The 19,662-nt window shown below is 47.7% G+C and overlaps 1 protein-coding gene across 13 annotated transcripts in view; it reads left to right on the forward strand.

Annotated features, from left to right (window-relative positions):
- Positions 1-19,662, forward strand: part of ALOX5AP (arachidonate 5-lipoxygenase activating protein) — a 103,420-nt gene that overhangs the window by 64,304 nt on the left and 19,454 nt on the right. For 5 of the 13 annotated variants that reach the window (XR_014818878.1, XM_084981139.1, XM_021065157.2 and 2 more), the window contains one exon: positions 1,911-2,384. The exons of 1 other annotated variant lie outside the window; for it this stretch is intronic. Coding sequence is in view for 8 of the 12 variants with exons in the window: in XM_084981139.1 (XP_084837265.1) it covers positions 1,911-2,073 (163 nt within the window). In the remaining 4 variants the exon portion in view is untranslated. 13 annotated transcript variants of the gene reach the window in all.

Here is a 19,662-nt window from a genome sequence, read left to right on the forward strand (position 1 = left end):
CCCAAATCCAAAACTCTGCTGTTTCCTCAGGAGGCACTCCTGTTCCATCCTTCGCCAGAGATTTATCTTGAGCAGGGTCTGAAATAGCTTCACAAATCACTTTTTCTTGTTTCTGTAATGAGCATATGGTGGCCTCATTCGTGTGATAAATCTGAGCCACTCCAGTATTTGACTTTTAACAATGTAATTTCTCCGAAGCCTCTATTCTCTGGCTAAAAAATAGACTTCTTTTCACTTCCTTACCAGCACTAGCAGGTAATTCTCTGTATTTGTGAGGGCCACCCTCACAAAGTGCCACAGAAATGTATTTTCTCACCGTTCTGGAGGCTGAAAGTCCAAGATCAAGGTGCTGGCAGGGTTGGTTTCTTTGGAGGCCTCTCTCCCTGCCTTGTGGATGGCTGCCTTCCCCACGTCCTCAGCGTGGCCTTCCCTTGTGCGTGTCTGTGTCCACATCTCTTCTTATAAGAACACAAGTTATACTGAGTAAGGGTCCACCCCGGTGACCTCATGTTACCTTACTCGCCCCTTTGAAGATGGTATTTCCCCATACAGTCCCACTCTGAGGTCCTGGAGTTCAGGGCTTCGGCACCTAAATGGGAGACACAATTCAGCCCCTAATGCTGTCTTTTGGGACCACACTTTCCATCCCCCAATGAAGAGATAGGATGTCTCACTTGATGAGCATAACCGTGAACAGGACACCAGGCAGAGAGGAACACAGTGGGCCGAAGAGCAGGATGCTGTCAGCTGCCATGACTCTCAATGTTTCCTGTGCCTGGGGGTCACACAGGGAGCTTGTTGAAATGCAGGTCCTGATCCAGTAGGTCTGGGGAAGGACCTGGGCTTCTGCATTTCCAGTTGGTTCCTGTGTTGCTGGTCCATGCAACCCTGTGAGGAGCAAGGAGCTTGGTATTCAGCTGCGGAATGGTTTTGACACGGAAAATTAGGAGTTGCATCATGAACCTTTGGCGTCCCTTTCAACAAGATAAAATCTCTAACACTGAACCGATGGATGCCACATTCTGATCTCTGATTATAGCAAGAAAGGGCCGAGCAGCATGAATGCACCTGTTTAGCTGAGCTAGCCGATCTCCTGATTGCCAAAGGGTCCCCTTGCCATCGTCTTCACTAACAGCCTTAGTGACCCGCTTGGCTGGACTTTCCAAACCTGCTAGAGCTGCACAGATGGACCAGCAGCAGCTTTCACAGAAGGATGCTGCAGAGGAGGAAGGAAGCCAGGGCAGCCGCTGTGCACATAGGTGGTCGCCTGTCACTGGGGAGATGCCTCCTGACCCCCTCTGTTGCTCTGTCTCAGCAGCTTAGGATTTAGAGCCTCTGAGAGAAGGAGACAAAAGGACTGAACGTCTCCCTCCCCCGACTCACTTAAAATGAAAGGACCTGCCTTTGTTGCTGGGGCCAACCTCATTAGTGTGAACATCAGTCCCGGGCGGCCTCAGGAGACTGGACCAAGCCCTCAGAGGCCAAAGCACCTCTTAGATGCCACCAGCCTTCTTGGCTCACGTACACCATCCCTTCTCACAGAGAGACACCTGAAGCCCCCGTGATACACAGTTGCCAGCATGGCACTACAGGCGTTCCTGGAGGGGGTCTTAGTGAGTTCTGATGACCCGCAGAGCCCACCACCTTCACGCCGTCAAGCAGCGGGTGTTTGAGAAGCTGGAGAGCAGAGCCCTAAGCGTGATGGGTTTTGAGGCTCTTTTAGCTTGGCTTTGACATAGATTCAATGACTAATAGGAGCTAAGACACTTCCATCCTTCATATGAAGTAAATGGAGCATTCTTGAGTAAAAGGAGCTATAATTTAAACCCCATGTATCTCAAAGTGACATTTTTTGTTAAATGGGCGTCATTTGTGCTGCTTCTACAGTTTTGTCTCACCTTCTTTTCCAGCACGCCGGGCTACATATTTGGGAAACGCATCATCCTGTTCCTGTTCCTCATGTCCCTTGCTGGGATATTCAACTACTTCCTCATCCTCTTTTTCGGAAGTGACTTTGAAAACTACATCAAGACGATCACCACCACCGTCTCCCCTCTCCTTCTCATCCCCTAACTGGCTGCTGAATTCCGGGTGGGTGGGCTCCGCTGATCAATATCCAGAAGCCGTCATAACTCAGCCCATTCAAAGATGCAGCTCCTCTTTAGTCGGCTGTAAATCCAGTGACCCTCTGGGCTCTGCAGCTTGAGTTAACCTTTCTTTTCCTGGAAGAGAATATCTGCATGGCAGCTCTGCCCCTTGCACATGCAGTGGCTCTGGCTTTGCTATTCAGATGCTTTCCGTGTGTTTCTTGACTTGTCCTGCTTTCTGAAGATGTTTTGTGACCAGATTTATGTTTTCCTAAAATAAAATGCACAGACATGTTCTAGGCTGGTGGTTGAGTTTTTGTGGGTATATTGCTACAGTTGAATAACTAGTTTGTTTTCCTCAGACTTAACAATAAAAATATGTTATCCATGGAGTTCCCGTCGTGGCTCAGTGGTTAACGAATCCGACTGGGAACCGTGAGGTTGCGGGTTTGATCCCTGGCCTCGATCAGTGGGTTAAGGATCCGGTGTTGCCATGAGCTGTGTGGCTCGAATCTGGCATTGCTGTGGTTTTTTCGTAGGCCGGCCGCTACAGTTCCAATTTGACCCCTAGCCTGGGAACCTCCATATGCCGCAGGTGCAGCCCTAGAAAAGACAAAAAAAAAAAAAAAAAGTATCCTTATGCATGCATGCGTGCACACGCACACATGCACATGCCTGGAAAGGTCATCAGTGGTCAATTGTGATTATCTCTGGGTGAAGAGATGTTGGGTACATTTTACTCTCTTCTTTATATTTCTTTGAATGATTTGATTTTTAAAAAATTTTTATTGTAGTTGATTTATAATGTTCTGTCAATTTCTGCTGTACAACAAAGTGACCCAGTTATATACATATGTATATATTTATTCTTTTTCTCATATTACCTTCCATTGTGTTCCATCACAAGTGATTGGATATATATAGAGCAGGACCTCATTGCTAAGCACTTTTCTTCTTTCTTTAGGGCCACACCTGCAGCATGTGGAAGTTATGCTGGCCTACACCACAGCCTTGGCAATGCCAAATCCAAGCTTTGGCCACGCAGGATCCTCAGCCAACTGAGTGAGGCCAGGGATCGAACTCACATCCTCATGGATACTAGTCGTGTTCTTAACCTGCTGAGCCACAACGGGAATGCCCGAAATTTTTGAATGAGCAAATAAATACAATTAAACAAAGAGAAAGGCCACAACGAAAGATTGCCTTTTCTAGGAAGCCCCTCCTGACTCCAGCATTTCTAGCATTGCCCCCAACATCCCATGGCCTCCTAAGCACATCTCAACCACAGAAAATCCATATGACAATGTCAAGATGTTTATGAGTATGTCACCCTTCCTTCCCCACTGAGTCATCAGCTCTTGAATGTCCCCAATGTCCTGTTTATTTTGCTTTTCCTGTGCCAAGCTTCTAGACTGGCACATAGCAGGCACCCAATGACTCAAACTATTTGAGAACTCTGAAAATATCCTGTACAGTGATATATGGTAGGAGACAGTAGGCATGAGTTATGAGATAAGATTGTTTTTCTAACGGTTTTAATAAATTGTGGGGAAATGCACAAACAAAAACAAATAACTATCCTTCGTATGGACAAATAGACTTCCTTAAGAGTGTTTTGTTTCCAGAGTTCCTGTCATGGCGCAGCAGAAACGAATCCAACTAGGAACCATGAGATTGCAGGTTCGATCCCTGGCTTTGCTCAGTGGGTTGAGGATCTGGCCTTGCTGTAAGCTGTGATGTCGGTTGCAGACAGGGCTCAGATCTGGCCTTGCTGTGGCTGTGGTGTAGGCCTCAGCTATAGCTCCTGGGAACCCCCACATGCCGCAGGTGCAGTACTAGAAAGCAAAAAAAAAAAAAAAAAAAAGAACGTTTTTGTTTCTTTAAGAATATTTTGCTGATTTTGCATCCATACCCCACAAGAATTAGGTTGGTATCTTCATGTGCTGGCATCCTGCCCACCTCATCACATCGTTCAGTTTAGAATGTACTGTAACTCAGTGTCAGAGCCTCAGATAATGCCAGGCCCATCCTAGAGGCCCCCAGATATTAGTTGTACAAATGAATAAGTGAGTGCATGCATTCATGACTCACTGGCAGTATTGAATGGAAGTCTGTGCGTTGAGCCATTCCCCATATTGTGAACAGATCTGAAGTGGTGCAGCCCGTCCCACCTGCCTTGGCCCAATGAGCAGATTTGAAAGACAGCTGGGTGTAGTCAGGTCACCTGACAGGCCAAACAGGCCAAGGTGCCTCTAGCAGAAGAGGAAGTGATGAAATGGCCCCTCCGGGGCCCTGCTGGCCGTGGCTGGGCGGGCAGTGCCGGGCCGAGGGCATTGGGGTAAGACTCGAGGTAGAGAAGCCCTCATCATCCTAAAGAAGAAGGTCTCAGGTGCAGAACTGCTGCCTGAGGGGACCCCTCCCCTGACTGGAGGCAGCACTATGAGTGACCAGGCTCTCTGCAGAGTCCGCCCCTGAGCTGAACCCCCTGCGCTGTCCTGTCCTTTCTTCCTGTAACATCTCCCTAAGCCTCGGTTTCTGCATGTGTTCCGTTGGGGTAATAACAGGGCCAGACTTATGGGGTGTTGTGAGAAATAATGAGATGAAGCAATTGAATACAATTAGCACCTAATAAATGCTGAATACGATTACCTATTATTGCTATATTTATTGTTGTTAGCTTATTGCATTAGTTTTCTGTTGCTATAACAGATACTCCGTGGCTTTAAACTACATGCATTTACCATCTCAGCCTGCTGCTGGCTCTGACCCAGCACTTTCCTCCCAGAGGGTGTGCTGGTTCCCTCTCTCCCTTTATCCAGTGTCAGCCAGTGGTCCCCTCCTCCCAGAGCCCCCAAGACCGTCCTTCCTCCGCCCCACCTACCTTCCTCTACCCACCTCTCCTGCCTTCCCTGCTTCTTCTCCCTGTGCTTATCACTGCTTGAAATCAGACACCTGTTTACTGTCTGTCTAGGGGAGAACCTAGAGTGTGAGCTTCAAAAGGGCAAGGGCTTCTGCCTCTAGTGTTTATTGCTCTGCTCTCAGAGCCCAGAACAGTGCTCAGGACACGCTTATGAGCTGATGACAGAATAGGCTGGTTGTGGGGAGTTCCTGTTGTGGCTCAGCAGGTTACGAACCAGACTAGTATCCATGAGGATGTGGGTTCAATCCCTGGCCTTGCTCAGTGGGTTGGAGGCTCCGGCCTAGCTGTAAGATGCAGTTTAGGTTGAAGACATGCCTTGGATCTGGCATTGCTGCAGCTCTGGCATAGACTGACAGCTGCAGGTCTGATTCATCCCCTAGCCTGGGAAATTCCATATGCTGCAGGTGTGGCCCTAAAAACCAAAAAAAAAAAAAAAAAAAAAGAAGAAGAAGAATGGGCTGGTTGTAGAGTTGTTGTGTCTCCCAGCTTTTGTGACTGTGTGCTGGTGGGGATTGGAGGACTATGAGCATATTTGGGACCAGGAGCCTAACAGATATTCTTAGGTATTGGTAAAGGAAGCTCTAGCAATGGAATGTTAAAAAATGCCAAGTCCTCGTTTAAAACATGCCACCTCCAGGAGTTCCCGTCGTGGCGCAGCGGTTAACGAATCCGACTAGGAACCATGAGGTTGCAGGTTCGGTCCCTGCCCTTGCTCAGTGGGTTAACGATCCGGCGTTGCCGTGAGCTGTGGTGTAGGTTGCAGACGCGGCTCGGATCCCGCGTTGCTGTGGCTGTGGTGTAGGCCGGTGGCTACAGCTCCGATTCAACCCCTAGCCTGGGAACCTCCATATGCCGCGGGAGCGGCCCAAGAAATAGCAACAACAACAACAACAAAAGACAAAAAAAAAAAAAAAAAAAAAAAAATGCCACCTCCAGAGACATGATGTGATAGATCAGGAACAGGCCCTGGAGTTCATCTTCTTAGTAAGATTCTTGGGCTTTCCTGATGCAGGTGGTCACTACCTCTTGAGTAGCGTTTTGTTCTGGAGTTGCCCCACCCAGCACCATGGCCACATGTGGCTGCAGAGCCCTTGAATGTGGTGAGTCTGAATGGAAATGAGCTATAATGGAGAACGCATACCAGATTTTGAAGACATAGTATTTAAAAAAGTGTAAAAAAAAGAAAGAAAGAAAACGAGTTCCCGTTGTGGCTCAGTGGCTAACGAATCCAACTAGGAACCATGAGGTTGCAGGTTCGATCCCTGCCCTTGCTCAGTGGGTTAACGATCCGGCGTTGCCATGAGCTGTGGTGTAGATTCCAGACGCGGCTCGGATCCCACATTACTGTGTCTGTGGTGTAGATTGGCGGCTACAGCTCCCATTAGACACCTAGCCTGGGAACCTCCATATGCTGAGGGTGTGGCCCTAGAAAAGACAGAAAAGACAAAAATAAAATAAAAAATAAAAAAGTGTGAAATATCCCACTAATCGTATTTTCATATTGATTAAAACTCAAACGTTTGGATATGTTGTGTTAAATAAAATGTAGTCTTAGAATTCATTTCACCTGTTCCTTTCTTTCTTTCTTTCTTTCTTTCTTTCTTTCTTTCTTTCTTTCTTTCTTTCTTTTTTAAGGGCTGCACCCTCGGCTTATGGAAGTTCTTAGGCTAGGGGCAGAACTGGAACTGGAGCTGCCGGCTTATGTCACAACCACAGCAATGCAGGATCCGAGCCACATCAACAAACTGCACCAAACTGCATCCAGCTTGCAGCAATGCTGGATCCTTAACCCACTGAGCAAGGCCAAGGATCAAACCCGTATCCTCATAAATACTATATCAGGTCTTAACCCACTGAGCCACAACAGGAACTCCATCTTTCTCTTTCCTTAATGTGACCACTAGAAAATTTTATATTACATCTGCAGCTCACATTGTGTTTCTCTTGGATGGCACTGACCCAGAAGTTCTGTGGGAGCCAGCAGGGTCTCCCAGCTGAAAAAAATGCTGGACCTCATGCCAAGCACGTGTCTTTAGGTAACGATTCCTTGCAGACGGTGTTGAAAAATGTGCCGATGAAAATTACCACAAGGAGCAAATGGATCCTGTCTAAACCTGGGAGAGAGTTCTTTGAAGCTTGTTACCCTGTGATCACAAGAGTGTTTCCTGAAGTATTTCTGATCACAGATGTGGCGCATTATTAAAATATTATTTTTGCAGTCACCCTGGAGGCTAGGGTTATCTGACTATGGAGTGAGAAACAGCTTGTGGAGCTGTTGTATAAATGAAATTACTAGAAAGCAGTGCATGCAATGGCGTATTGGCTCAGGGGCTTACTCTTATTAAAATGTTTAGATAGCAGTTTCTGTTCATTTCTGCAGAATTGCGCTCCAAATTAAAAATTTGGCTTAGCACACCAATAGCCCAGAGTCCCTGGAGAAGTTTATCCTGTTTTTCTTTCTTGTTATCCTGGCCTAAGCACTTCGTTGCAGCGCTGATTCGCAGTACAGATGGACTGTATGGAGCGTAGGCATTAAAATGTTCAGCAGCCCAGCACCTTGTCACACTCCTGCTTGCCTGAAAAAAGTCAGCACAGGCTTCATGAAAATCAGAAGTTCTGTCTATCGAAAAGCAAAACTCTGTTTCTCTTTTGGCAATTTTTGAGAATAGTTTTTATGGAAACTGGCCTTAATGGTTGAAGAAGTTGCTGCAAAAACAGACATGCTATTAATAGACTGGAAACCGCTGCATACACATAATGAAACATAAGCCTTCTCAGGGTTCCAACTAATAAATAACTGTGCAGCCAATCAACAAGAGGGCAGAGGAATGAACATTTGGGGTGTGATGACTTGCTTGTGTGTGTGTGTGCGCGCGCGCGCTTGTAGTCTCTGGTCCTTATTGCCAGTGCTGTGGCAATCTGACTGTGGCCAAAACACTGTCTGGAAAGGTTGATTCTTACCTGGAGCCAGGAGGCCACGCCCACCAGTCAGAAAGCCTTCCTCCCCCCAGTTATATTTGCAGTGATCGGTGACAGATGAAAAGAGTGCAGGCTGGTGGGACTGAGGCCATGAGGCTGAGTGATGCTTGTTATTTCCAGCCCTCTGAGGGGGAGGGCTCAAAGGGAAGGGTTGTGGCGGGGGGGAGGGGGTTGGTGCCCACTGAGAGGAAGAAAACCACAGTAGCGTTTCGTGATTCAGCTGATACACTCTTTCTATCGCCGTCTCACTCACCTGGGTTAATGGGGACCACAGAAAGCAGAGCTCAAGACTGAATCCCATCTCATTTCACCCCTCTGTTTCAAAGCCCTTCCTTTCACAAGTCCCCCGCCTTCATTCTTCCCGTGTGGTGGGCTGTTATTGAGGCATGAAATGGGACAGGCCAGGCAGAGGGAGAAAGTGGGTCTCCAGGAAGCTGAGAGTTGCTTTTCTGGAATGTTCCACCTGACTTCAGTGAGGGATTCTCAACTGTGTGTTTTCAAGAAACAAGTCAAATACACATCCGAGCACACACAGGGCCTGACTTTGATAAAATGCTAAAAGTAAACAAACAAGTAAATAAGTCATTATTTGTTACTCTTACCACTCTTTTTATTGTTCTGTTGAAGCATTTTATTTTATTTTATTTTATTTATTTATTTATTTTTTTGTCTTTTGTCTTTTTGTCTTTTGTTGTAGTTGTTGTTGTTGTTGCTATTTCCTGGGCCGCTCCCGCGGCATATGGAGGTTCCCAGGCTAGGGGTTGAATCGGAGCTGTAGCCACTGGCCTACGCCAGAGCCACAGCAACGCGGGATCCGAGCCGCGTCTGCAACCTACACCACAGCTCACGGCAACGCCGGATTGTTAACCCACTGAGCAAGGGCAGGGACCGAACCCGCAACCTCATGGTTCCTAGTCGGATTCGTTAACCACTGTGCCACGACGGGAACTCCTGTTGAAGCATTTTAAAGCACAGAATCAGAAAAACCAGGCAAGCAGGTTGTAGGGTTGTGACGGTGGGGGGCTGGTGCTCTGTGGTGAGGTAGAACTTCCACCAAACATAGGCTTCCCTGTGCACATTTTCCTGGACCCTGGAAACGGGGCTCACGCAATTTTACAAAGCAGCTATGTTTTAAAATATTCAGACAAACGTGGGTGGATGTATTATGTGCTAGAAAAGCAAAAGTCATATGAGTTCTTTGTATAGAGCATGAGGCTTGAAAGCAATTCCTCCCCCCCGTGTACCTGAGTCACCCTCCTCTGTAATTTAGGGAGCCTTTGCTGGAGATGTTTGAGAGACAACCATCTGTGAACACGGTCAGCAGAGATCATGAGCAAAACCTTGTGACTGGAGTGAAGGGTTTCCTGAAAACGAGGTCCATGAGTTGGGCTGTGGAGCCTTCAGTGGTCAGCCAGCCTACGGGATCTAACTGTTCCCAGCTGAGAGCTGTTGAAGGTATTTCTGTTGTTTTGTTTTAGTTTTTTAAGAGAATGACAACTTGCGGAGAGTTTAATAGACAAATCTGGTTGCTTTGTAGAAGACAGTTTGAATAGAGAACTAGCTAGACATGGGAGGGGAAACAAGCTGGAGATAATCGGTAAAAATGTCACCAGTCTGAGGGCAAGATGGTGCCTGGACCGAGACGCTGGCTGAGGAGATGGAAGATGTAACATTATGAATCAGTACAAATGGGAAGCATGTTGGTGGAATGAGCGCAGGGGAAGGAGAGGGAGAATCAAAACGCCTGGTTCTGAGCTTGGGTAAGAGGAGCTGCTCCATACAGTTAAGTCCCTATCGTCCCTCAACCACGTTCCAGGCCCAGGTCCAGTCACTGAGCATCAGCAGTGACGATGAGAGACGAGATCCCTGCCCTCAAGGAACGTTCATCCCAATGGGGACCTTGAAGACGCCGAGAGGCAGAAGAAATACCAGAGCAAAGTAGGTCGCAAAAGCCCGAGAGTGGCCAGTTTCAACTTACAGTTCTGTGCAAAACATCATGGGAGTTCCCATCGTGGCTCAGTGGTAACAAACCCGGCTAGTAACCGTGAGGACACAGGTTTGACCCCTGACCTCGCTCGGTGGCCTAAGGATCTGGCGCTGCCACAAGCTGTGGTGTAGGTCGCAGAGCCCTCAGATCCTTTACTGCTGTGGCTGTGGCGTAGTCCGGCAGCTGCAGCTACAATTTGACCCCTAGCCTGAGAACTTCCATTTGCCTGCTGTGCGGCCCTAAAAAAAAAAAAAAAAAAGAAATCATGAAAATTAACATCAAAAGACATTGGAAAGCCACTTATAATAAGGAGAGATGAGGGCCCCTAAACACTTGACCGTAACCATGATGGTACCTTATATACTGTCTGTGTGCCAGGCACTGCACATGTCCTCTATCTTATGTAGTCCTTCAGTTCCCCTCAGGTGAGGACATCTGGCCAAGATCAAAGGGCTAGGAAACAGCACATCCCAGATTTAAATTCAAGTCCATCTTATCTTAAAGCTGTTGGCAACTGACTTTATCCAATACGGCTGAGCACAGCCCTCGGGTAATTTGAGTGTATGGGGTGGCCGAGGGGGGTGGGGTGAGAGTTAACTCTGCTCTCAGATCTCATTATCACGTTATTAAGAAAGCAGTTCTCAGACCAAGTTGGACCATAAATACAGACCTTTTGTTAAACAGACGTTCCTTAGAAAGCAGGCCCAGGACAGTTCATACAACTGTGAGCTTGATGAAGTCTCTCTTGATGAAGCAGCTCCCCTGAGGCCCAGTCACTGATATTCCAGAGGTAGGGCCCTAGAGGTGGCATGAGGCAACCAGAAATTTTAACCACTGGCTGCTCACAGGACTGTCTGTGGATGGGTCTTCAGTGCTCTGGACATGACCCCAGGCCGCACTAGATACCTACATTCTGATCATGCATGGTTGGGGATCGACTTTTCAGTATTTCACTCAGTCTTCCAAACTTGAGTACCTTTAATTTTACCATCGAGAGCCTCTTTTCTTAAATTCATCCTGTAGACTAAGAAACCTCTCATTTTCCCAATCAAAATTCATCTCTGACACTCGCTATCTTCGATTAAAAAGCCTCAGGTGATGCTTGAGATTTGAAGAGCTGACATTTTCTGCTGTATTGGCAGCTGACCACCCCAGAGGCTGAATTTTCTAATACAGCAACTCAGTGTCCCGAGAGTTAAGGCTTCAAAGCATACAAACTCATGTTTCTATTCTCAATGTCCAGCTATTCTCAAGTAAATTATGGACATTGTAAATGCATGCTCTCAGCAGTTACTCTGTAAAACCTGCAGTTTCAGTTTTTAAAAATTGATACAGATAAAGTACCTCTATTATTCTTTTTGACCAGCTTAGAAGCCTAGATTCGTGGCCCAGGCATGGGAATAACCAGCTTCATTTGGGCAAGGCATTGTGCCCAGTGCCTCAAATCCATCTGCTCATTCCATCTTCAGAATCAACAGATAAGCAAGGTATCATTATTCCATGCCTGCTTTACAAAGGAGAGTGAGCCTTAGAGAGAGCAAGTTAAGTGACCCAGATCGCAGAACTGATGGATGTGGTTTCCGGGTCTGGACCTCTGGGGTGGGGAGGCTTGAAAATCCTGAAATTATCCTCAGGATGTGCTTGTGTGGGCATCTTGTTGTTGGCGTTGTTTCTGGGGATGGGGCGCAGTGGAGGGGGGGGTACTTTGTGAGGGACTGTGACTTTCACTGGGCCCGAGAAGGCTCTCAGCACCGGGGTCTAACTCGGCTGGGCCAGAATCCAGACGCCGTGTCTGACAGCTGCCTGCTGTAAGTCATCTTCCTAATGGAGCTACAGGCAGATGCTCTCTTTCCTCTTCCGCGGACACACATATTGAACTGGGTCTTTTAATCTAAAAACCCAGCCTCATCGCCCTAATTCATGGAAAATATGTCAAGTAAGAAGAATCACATTCCTAAGAAATCAATTGATCCTTTGTATTTGCCAATTTAGGATGAGGCTCAAAGAAAAGGATGACTCCACACGCTGAAGAATAAAAATACAGATCTTTTTCTTACTATTTGTTAAAGAAATGTGAATTGAAAGAATTTTCCTGATAATGGCCTTACAAGCCTTCCAGACTTTCTAGGCGATTGCTAACTCTATGGTCCTTGGCTGTTTGAAAAAATAATTTACTCTCGGATTTATCTGCACCAAGGCAAAATGATCGTGTTTCCCTCAGCTTTGCTGAGGTGTTGACAGAACAGATAATTGAAATACGTTACTGTTGCTAAAGCAAATTCACTTGAAAAAGGAAAAGATGAGGTGAAAGAGGAAGTAGCCATTTTTTGGAAATACTTTATTCTTCTATCTTCCTTCTGAGGTATCTGAAGTCTTCATGGAACAGTGTTTTAAAAATTAGTACAAAAAGAAAGTGTATGGGGGTTCCTATTGTGACTCAGTGGGTTGAGAACCTGACTAGTATCCTTGAGGATGTGGGTTCTATTCATAACCTTGCTCAGTGGGTTAAGGATTCGGCGTTGCTGTGAGCTGTGGTGTAGGTCGCAGAGGTGGCTCAGATCCTGCCTTGCTGCCTTGCTGTGGCTGTGGTGTAGGCCAGCAGCTGTGGCTCTGATTCGACCCCTAGCCTGGGAACTTCCATATGCTGCAGGTGCAGCCAGAAAAAGAAAAAGAAAAAGAAAAAAAAGTATATGGTTTCTTTGATCCCTTCTCAAGTCATACATATTTATCTTAAAAATTACCTGAGATATTTTGTAGAAAAAGTTATATAAATTTTGCAAAAACTTGAAGCATGTTCAACTTACACATGCCCAGAAATCCGCCTTTTTAAATGCTGCCTGGCTTATGCTCTAGAAATTAAGCTAAAGCAAGTAAATGCCTGATTGTCCTTTGAGGCTCACCCTCCCCTTATACCAAGAGTTTCTGTGAGCACTGAAGCTTTGCTCCGTATAATATGAGGATTTGGTTTTATTAATGCAGAAATTCATGACTTTCCCACTCTAATGCTTGGGTATGCAGAATTGAGAACTACTCCGGGTCAGTCTATCAGACCTGAGAGAGAAATTGGTGTGGAAATTGATTTTTCCAAAGCCTCAACATTTCAAATGCAAAACCTCTTTTATCTGGTGACTTGGGGAGAAATAACAGCTGGGAGCTAATGAATGGAAGAGACACCCAGATTTCCCAGCTCCATGTGGACCTTAATTTCCATGGCCACCATCGATCCTAGTGGAGGCCAGGATCTGAACTCCTAGGAGAAGTCTTCCCCTGTGGTCAGCCCGTGACCGGTGGGCACTGGGGTCTCTTTCTCAGGCTGTCACGGTCTTGCTGATTCTTTCACTCCTCTTGTCTGACCCCCATCTTCCTTGGGACCCCTCCTCCCCCTCTCACATGAAGCCCAGCAGCAGGGTGCCCGTAGGCGGGCCTTCTAATACGAATGGCTTCCTCCTTCTCCAGACACCCAGAGCGTCCCCACCCCCATACGTCTCCTCTGTTCCATGTGTTTACACACCAGTCTCCACCGCTAGACCGTAAATTCCATGAGATGAAAGCCTTTGTCTCGAGTTTCTCTGGTGTGTTTTCGACCACAAGCAGGGTGCTGTGAATACAGCAGACACCGGTGATGTACTGACGGTTTTATTCCTTCTTTTTGTGTGGCAGACGCTTTTGCGGCTGCTCTGCTTCCTTTAGAAGATGGACAGCTTTGTGAGGACAGGACCGGTGTAGCCATCATTTTTGCCTCTCGTGCAACATTGCAGTTTAATTCTTGATCAGAGCAAATGGTGAGACTGAAAGAGATAAGGCGGTGATGAGTGGACCTTGGTTTGCGATGCTTCTCCAGAACAATTTGTGGTGCTGGAAAATGGGGAAGGGTTGGTGTGTAGCTTTTCTTCCTGGCGTGAGAGCACTGACCTGGCGTCGTGTGATCACTCCCATCTCTGGGAACATTTCATTCATTGGGCTTCCACAAGGCCTCATCCCCCTGCTTTCCTTCCATTCCATCCTGTTCCTCCCCACCCTCCTCAGGGTCAGAGGTCAGGGGGCTCCGGGAGGAGGAGAGCTCAGCTGGGCAGGAGGACCTCTTGGACGTATTCTGATCTCTGTGCAGAATCCCTCAGTGCTCTTCTCTACACTTGCCAATTTCTAAAATTGTGTTTCCTACAAAAAGCGATCTCTCTTTTTTAAGACCTAAAATGTTCAGTGTTCCTCACCTCCATTTAATATGTCCACATCAAAGCCCCGGCTTCCCCCAACCCCCAAGTCACTTTATCCACCCCCTACCGGGTCCTCATCTCAGTAAATGGCAACTCTGTACTCCTTGCTCAGGACAAAGCCTGGGGGGCAACTTCGGCCCCTTCCTCTCTCTCATTCTGCTGAGAAAATCCCGTCCGTTTTATCTTCAAAAGATAGAAAAACCTGGCCATTTCGCCACTCTGCCACCTCCACTCCATTCTAAGTGTCCACCGTCACTACAGCATAAACTCTGTGAAGGCACGACCTGCTCTGTTTTGTTCATTGCTGTTATCTCCAGTTCCTGGAACATCGCCTGGCACATAGTAGGTGCCCAGTCTCCATTTCATGGGTAAATCTCTTGCCTAGATCATTGCAGGTAAAGCCCTACCTGGATTTCTCAGCCCTGGCCCTACTGACATTTGGGGCTGGACAGTTCTCCATTGTGGGGGCTTCGTGTCATTGTAGGATGGTGGCAGCCTCCTGGCTGATACGAACCAGACACCAGTATACACTACCCCCCTCCCCAAGTTGGCACAACCACAAAGGTCTCCAGACACTGTTGGATGTCCACTAGGGGGCAGAACCACAGCCATGCTCGTCCTCCCTTTCATGCTTATGCCGTGAGGTCTCTGAGCAGCCACAGTGATTCTCCAAACATGTAAGTCAAACCATGGCTTCCTGTCGACTCAGAGAAAAGTCCAAATACCTTCCAGCACCTAGACGTCCCCTCCTTTCCCTGACCCATTCCTGCCCACTGCACCCCATCTCAGACCCACTTGCTGGTCTTCTGGACACACCAGGCACGTTCCTGTTCAGCGTCACCATGTGCTGTCCACTCTCTGGGGCACCCTGCCTCCAGGATCCCACATGACATCTTTAAAGCAGGGTCCCTCCCCGCCCCTGGCACCCCATCCCCACCACACTCTGTGCCTCTATCGTCCTCAGCACCTCTGGATTGGCAAGGGTGACCAGGATGGTGCCTGGAGGTAGTGAGGGGCTGGATGGCCGGCCAGTGGCCAGGGGAGTGGACCGGAAGACAGTGGCTGTTGTAGGTCCTCCTTCCTCCTTCACCTTCTATCTTTGGCTCCTGACTAAGTCTTGCCAAATCAAGCTGGTTCTTTTTCCTCCTAACACTGAACATATGACCAGAACTTGACAAATGGTATAAACCAACATAGACAACCAAAAGCCTCAAGGGCTTCCGGCTCCTCCACATCCCAGGATTTGGGCTCTCTTTGGGGTTAGCAGCATAGCTTGGAGATGGTGCTCGAGCTGGGGTTGGGTTGCCTGGGTACACCCAGCATCCCCTGACCCTTGCATGGTCATAGGCAAGGACCTTTCCTACCTGTGCCCCAGGCCCTTACCTGTGACATGGGATAATAAATGAGAGAATGCCCAGGGCTGCCCTGAATATTAAGAGAATTACTTACACACAGAAAGTGCTTGGGCCAGTTGTGGGCCCTGCTTCAATATTTGCTAGTGTCATTAGTCATGTATATGCTGGCTTCTGGAGGATAGAGTGCCTGATGATAAGATGAGCCTTTGAAAGTTTTTGCAAGACATTCACCGATTCAGCCCACACATACTGACAGCCTACTATGTGCTATACTCTTCTAGGTTCTGGGAATATGGATCGAATAGGACAAACAGGGTCCCTGTCTTCCTGGAGTTTACATTCTATTTTGAGAAAATGGCCAAAAAGCAAATAAGCAAACAAAAAAAGGTCAGATAGGGGTACGTGCTATGGTAAAAATAAAACAGGGTGGAACTCCCCGGCACTTTAGCGGGTTAAGGATTCAGCGTTGTCACTGCTTGGCTAAAATAATAATAGTAATAATAAAATAAAACAAAGTAATGAGATGGGAAAGGATGGGAGAAGGGGGGTGTTGCTTTAAGTTTCAGGATCTGGATAGGTTACTTTGAAATTCAGCTTTTATGCTGTTGTCTGAATGACAACAAGGCAGCAGCCAGGCAAACACCCAGGGTGAGACTTTTTCAAGCACAGTAACCAGGTCATGCGGAGCCCTGAATGGGGCTGGAACCAGGAGTGTCTGAGTTGCAGAAGAAGGCGGGTGGGGCGGAGTGAGAGTGAGGGGAGAGTGAGCCAGGATGAGGTCAGAGGGGTTGAGTCTCAGGGGGGAGCTGGGGACCAAAGTAAAGGGTTTGGCTATTTTGTTCAGGGACTGGGGACTTGTTGGAGTTTAAAAAGGGGGAGTGGCATTTCTCAAAGGCCCCTCTGACTGCTGTTGGGGGACAGACTGCAGAGAGGCCTGCATGAAAATTGGGACCAGATGGCATGTGACCAGCAGGGGTGATGATGGCGGGGATTCTGTGGCTGTCTGATGCTCAGATGCAGCTCTCAGTCCTTTTGTTGACAAGAGGCAGTAGCGTCCAGCAAGGGTGTGGTCCAGGTACCAGACCTGCCCTCCTGCCCCAGTAAGGAGGCTGGTTTAACCCTTCAGGCCTCCTGCATTTTTTCTCTCCAAGGAAATTTTAATGTAAACTAGTAACGTGATCAGTATGGGGTGGGGGCTGGGGGGGGAGAGGCTAGACTCCCTTTACTTCTAGAACTTTCTCCCATGGCTCCTAGGAATATTAAGAAAATAAGCTGAAATAATGTTTGAATCTGAAAGGAGAAAAGCAGAGCCTTTACAAATGCTGGCGGAGAATTCTGTGCTGACAATGGATTTACCTATTAAATATCAAGATTTCGACAGTGACAGTTACAACATGTGGAAAATGTTTGTTTTAAGAACCTTGAAAAAAACACTCAGAGACTTCTTCCAAAGGTTAAAAGCAGAAAGGCTCCTTGTTCTACCCGTTCTATAAATTTTATTCTGAAGGAGGCCGTATGTTTCACACTTAATAAACAGTAATTGGGTTGGAAGGATTTATTTTCTGGATCTAATAGACTGAAGGCCAAAGGAGGATTTTTTTGTTTGTTTGTTTGGTTTGGGTTTTTTTTGTTGGTTTGGTTGGTTTTCTGAGTGGTTTTTGTTTTTTGGGCTTTTTTCTGTTCTAATTTACACCACTATTTATAGACCTGCCATTTTCCATACTTAGAGCACTTTCCAAAATGCAGGAAGAGGCCCAGTGAAGTGTCAGAGGTCTTCTGCCTCCTGGCTGCTCAAGAAAAGCCAACCATTGCTGACAGTAGAACCCAAGTCCCTGAAGCAGTGGTCTTTGATCAGCCCCTGTCAGCTGTCTCCCCCACTTGTCCATGCAAGATCGCTCACTGGGCAGCCTGGTTTAGGGTTTTGCCAGATCAGATACAGAACTCCCAGTTACATTTGAATTTCAGATTTTAAAATGTGAATGGTATTTTGGTGTTAAGTATGTCCCAAGTATCACAAAGGCGGGTAATAGTTGTTTATTTGAAATTTGAATTTAACCAGGTACCCGGTCTGTGTTTCTATTGGATAAAGTGGCATCCTTGAGCCCAGGCTGGGGATGGGTGGGAATTCCCAGCCTCCGGATCCACGCACACCCCACATCTGCTGCCTCCTTGAACTGTCCATCTCTGGTCACCTGCTCTCCTCTACCCAGCTGGCCTTGTCAACATACAGCAAGAGGGCATTGTCACTGGAGTGAGCAGCTCTCTCTCTTTACCTTCTTTCTTGTGTTTCAATTAGATCTCAATGTCTATACTTATACATTCCCTCCATCCCTTGCCCTGTAGTAGAGGCCATTGTCCATCCGTCCATCCATCCATCCATCCATCCATCCACCCATCCATTCAGTAAGTATTTATAGAACACCTTTCAAGCATCAGACACCATGCAGAAAAGGCATCATCTCTCTGGAAACATGTTAGGTGAACAATTAATGTGCTGTCTTGGAGCGCTTCTTGGAAATCCTCCAGAGCACAGGAAGCAGCTGTTGTGATGAACAGAACAGCTTTGACCCCAGCATCTCTGGACCCTTCCAGTTGAGTCTATTAGACCTCAGATACCATCAGTTGCCCTGGAACCAGTCCTTTGGAATGCAGTACAGAGAAGCTAAAAGCTAGATGGAACTGTCCCATTGTATCAGTCAGGAAAGGCTATTTGTTGTAACAAACAGACCTCGACTTGTGTAGTCACACGAGACATTTATTACTGTTCAGGTGATATTCCAGGGCATCGGCAGAGGTTGGTGGGTGACCCACTTCGGCACGGTTAGGGACTTTGATTGCCAGAGGCTCTGCCCTCTTCACCAAGTCACGGGTCATGTGTAAGTTCACCCAGAACCTCGTCATCCCAGCCAGCCAGGAGAGAGTGGAGGCAGGCATGGGGACTTTTAAGACCAAGCCCAGAAGTGGACCACATCGCTTCTGCTCAGATCCTTTGATTAACCACATGGCCAACTGTTGGTTGCGGGAGAGGCCAGGCAATGTGTGCCCAGAAGGACAATAAGAACACAGGTTTGGTTAACTTCTCTGAGCCTCATCTGTGAAATACTCCACTGATGCTTCTCAAAGCCACTTGGTGATAAATCTCTGCTGGGACCCACCACCGGCCAATCTCAACTTTCCCGGGTGCCCCTTTCCCAGCCTCAGACCTCCCCACACCCCAAAAAGCAATTCTGTGGATAAAGGAGAATGATCCCTCTTTCTTTTTCCCATCCTGCCTGCTTCCTGGTTCCAGCCCTTCTCAACTAGCTGCCAAGAGTGAAGCCACTTCATCTCACAGGCATTTACTGGCTGGTTGCTTTGAATTCTGAATGCATTTTTCCATAGAAGCAGCTGTAGGTGGAGTAGTTCTATCTCCACCAAAACCCAGCCCCACCTTCTGGCCCAAGGCAACTCTAAGGGGTGAGCTAGAGGGAGGTGCTGGTACCTGGGCAGTTCCCATGGCAGCAGGGATTGGGTGCGGAGTTCAGGGTCCCTGCCAAGGCTTAGTGATTGGCTGGTTCCCATGGCAACCGCGGGATGGCCTTCACAACCTCCAGGAGCCAGTAACCCCACCCCCCCAGAAGCTGAGAGTAAGTTCCGAGCTTGTGCTTGGTAGTAAGCCTGGCGCTGCCTGTGACTGCAACCCGGAGCACAGCGCCTTTCAAGCTGGCCTAGTCTCATTACCAGCAGGCCCCCAGTAGCTCTGTTTCCATCTCATTGAAACAAACCTTTGTTGAGCAGACTATGCCAAACAGCAGTGGATGCTGGGAACCTGAGAAGAAGGCAGTCACTGGCCCTTGCCTGGCAGGGCTCCCAGCCTAGAGGGGAGACAAACACACATCCACAGAGGGGACAGTGCCTGTGTGACCCAGCAGGAAGGAAGGGCTCGAAGACTCTGGGAGGAGGAGAGGCCAGACGCTGAATGGGGTATCAGAAGGAAGGGGGAAGAGTTGGTCTCAACAGCATCCACAGAAGCTCAGACAGAAGCTGCAGAAGCTATGACGAGGCCATGTGCAGGGTGAGTGTGTGGCGCAGGGCTCTTGGGGGCCTGTGGGGGCCTCAGAGCAGGAGCAGCCAAGGGCTT

This window comes from Sus scrofa, chromosome 11, assembly GCF_054392235.1.
Source record: "Sus scrofa isolate SSC_HxYL_T2T_F1_AM1 chromosome 11, Sscrofa_HxYL_maternal_Yorkshire_Landrace_v2.0, whole genome shotgun sequence".
Taxonomy (NCBI): domain Eukaryota; kingdom Metazoa; phylum Chordata; class Mammalia; order Artiodactyla; family Suidae; genus Sus; species Sus scrofa.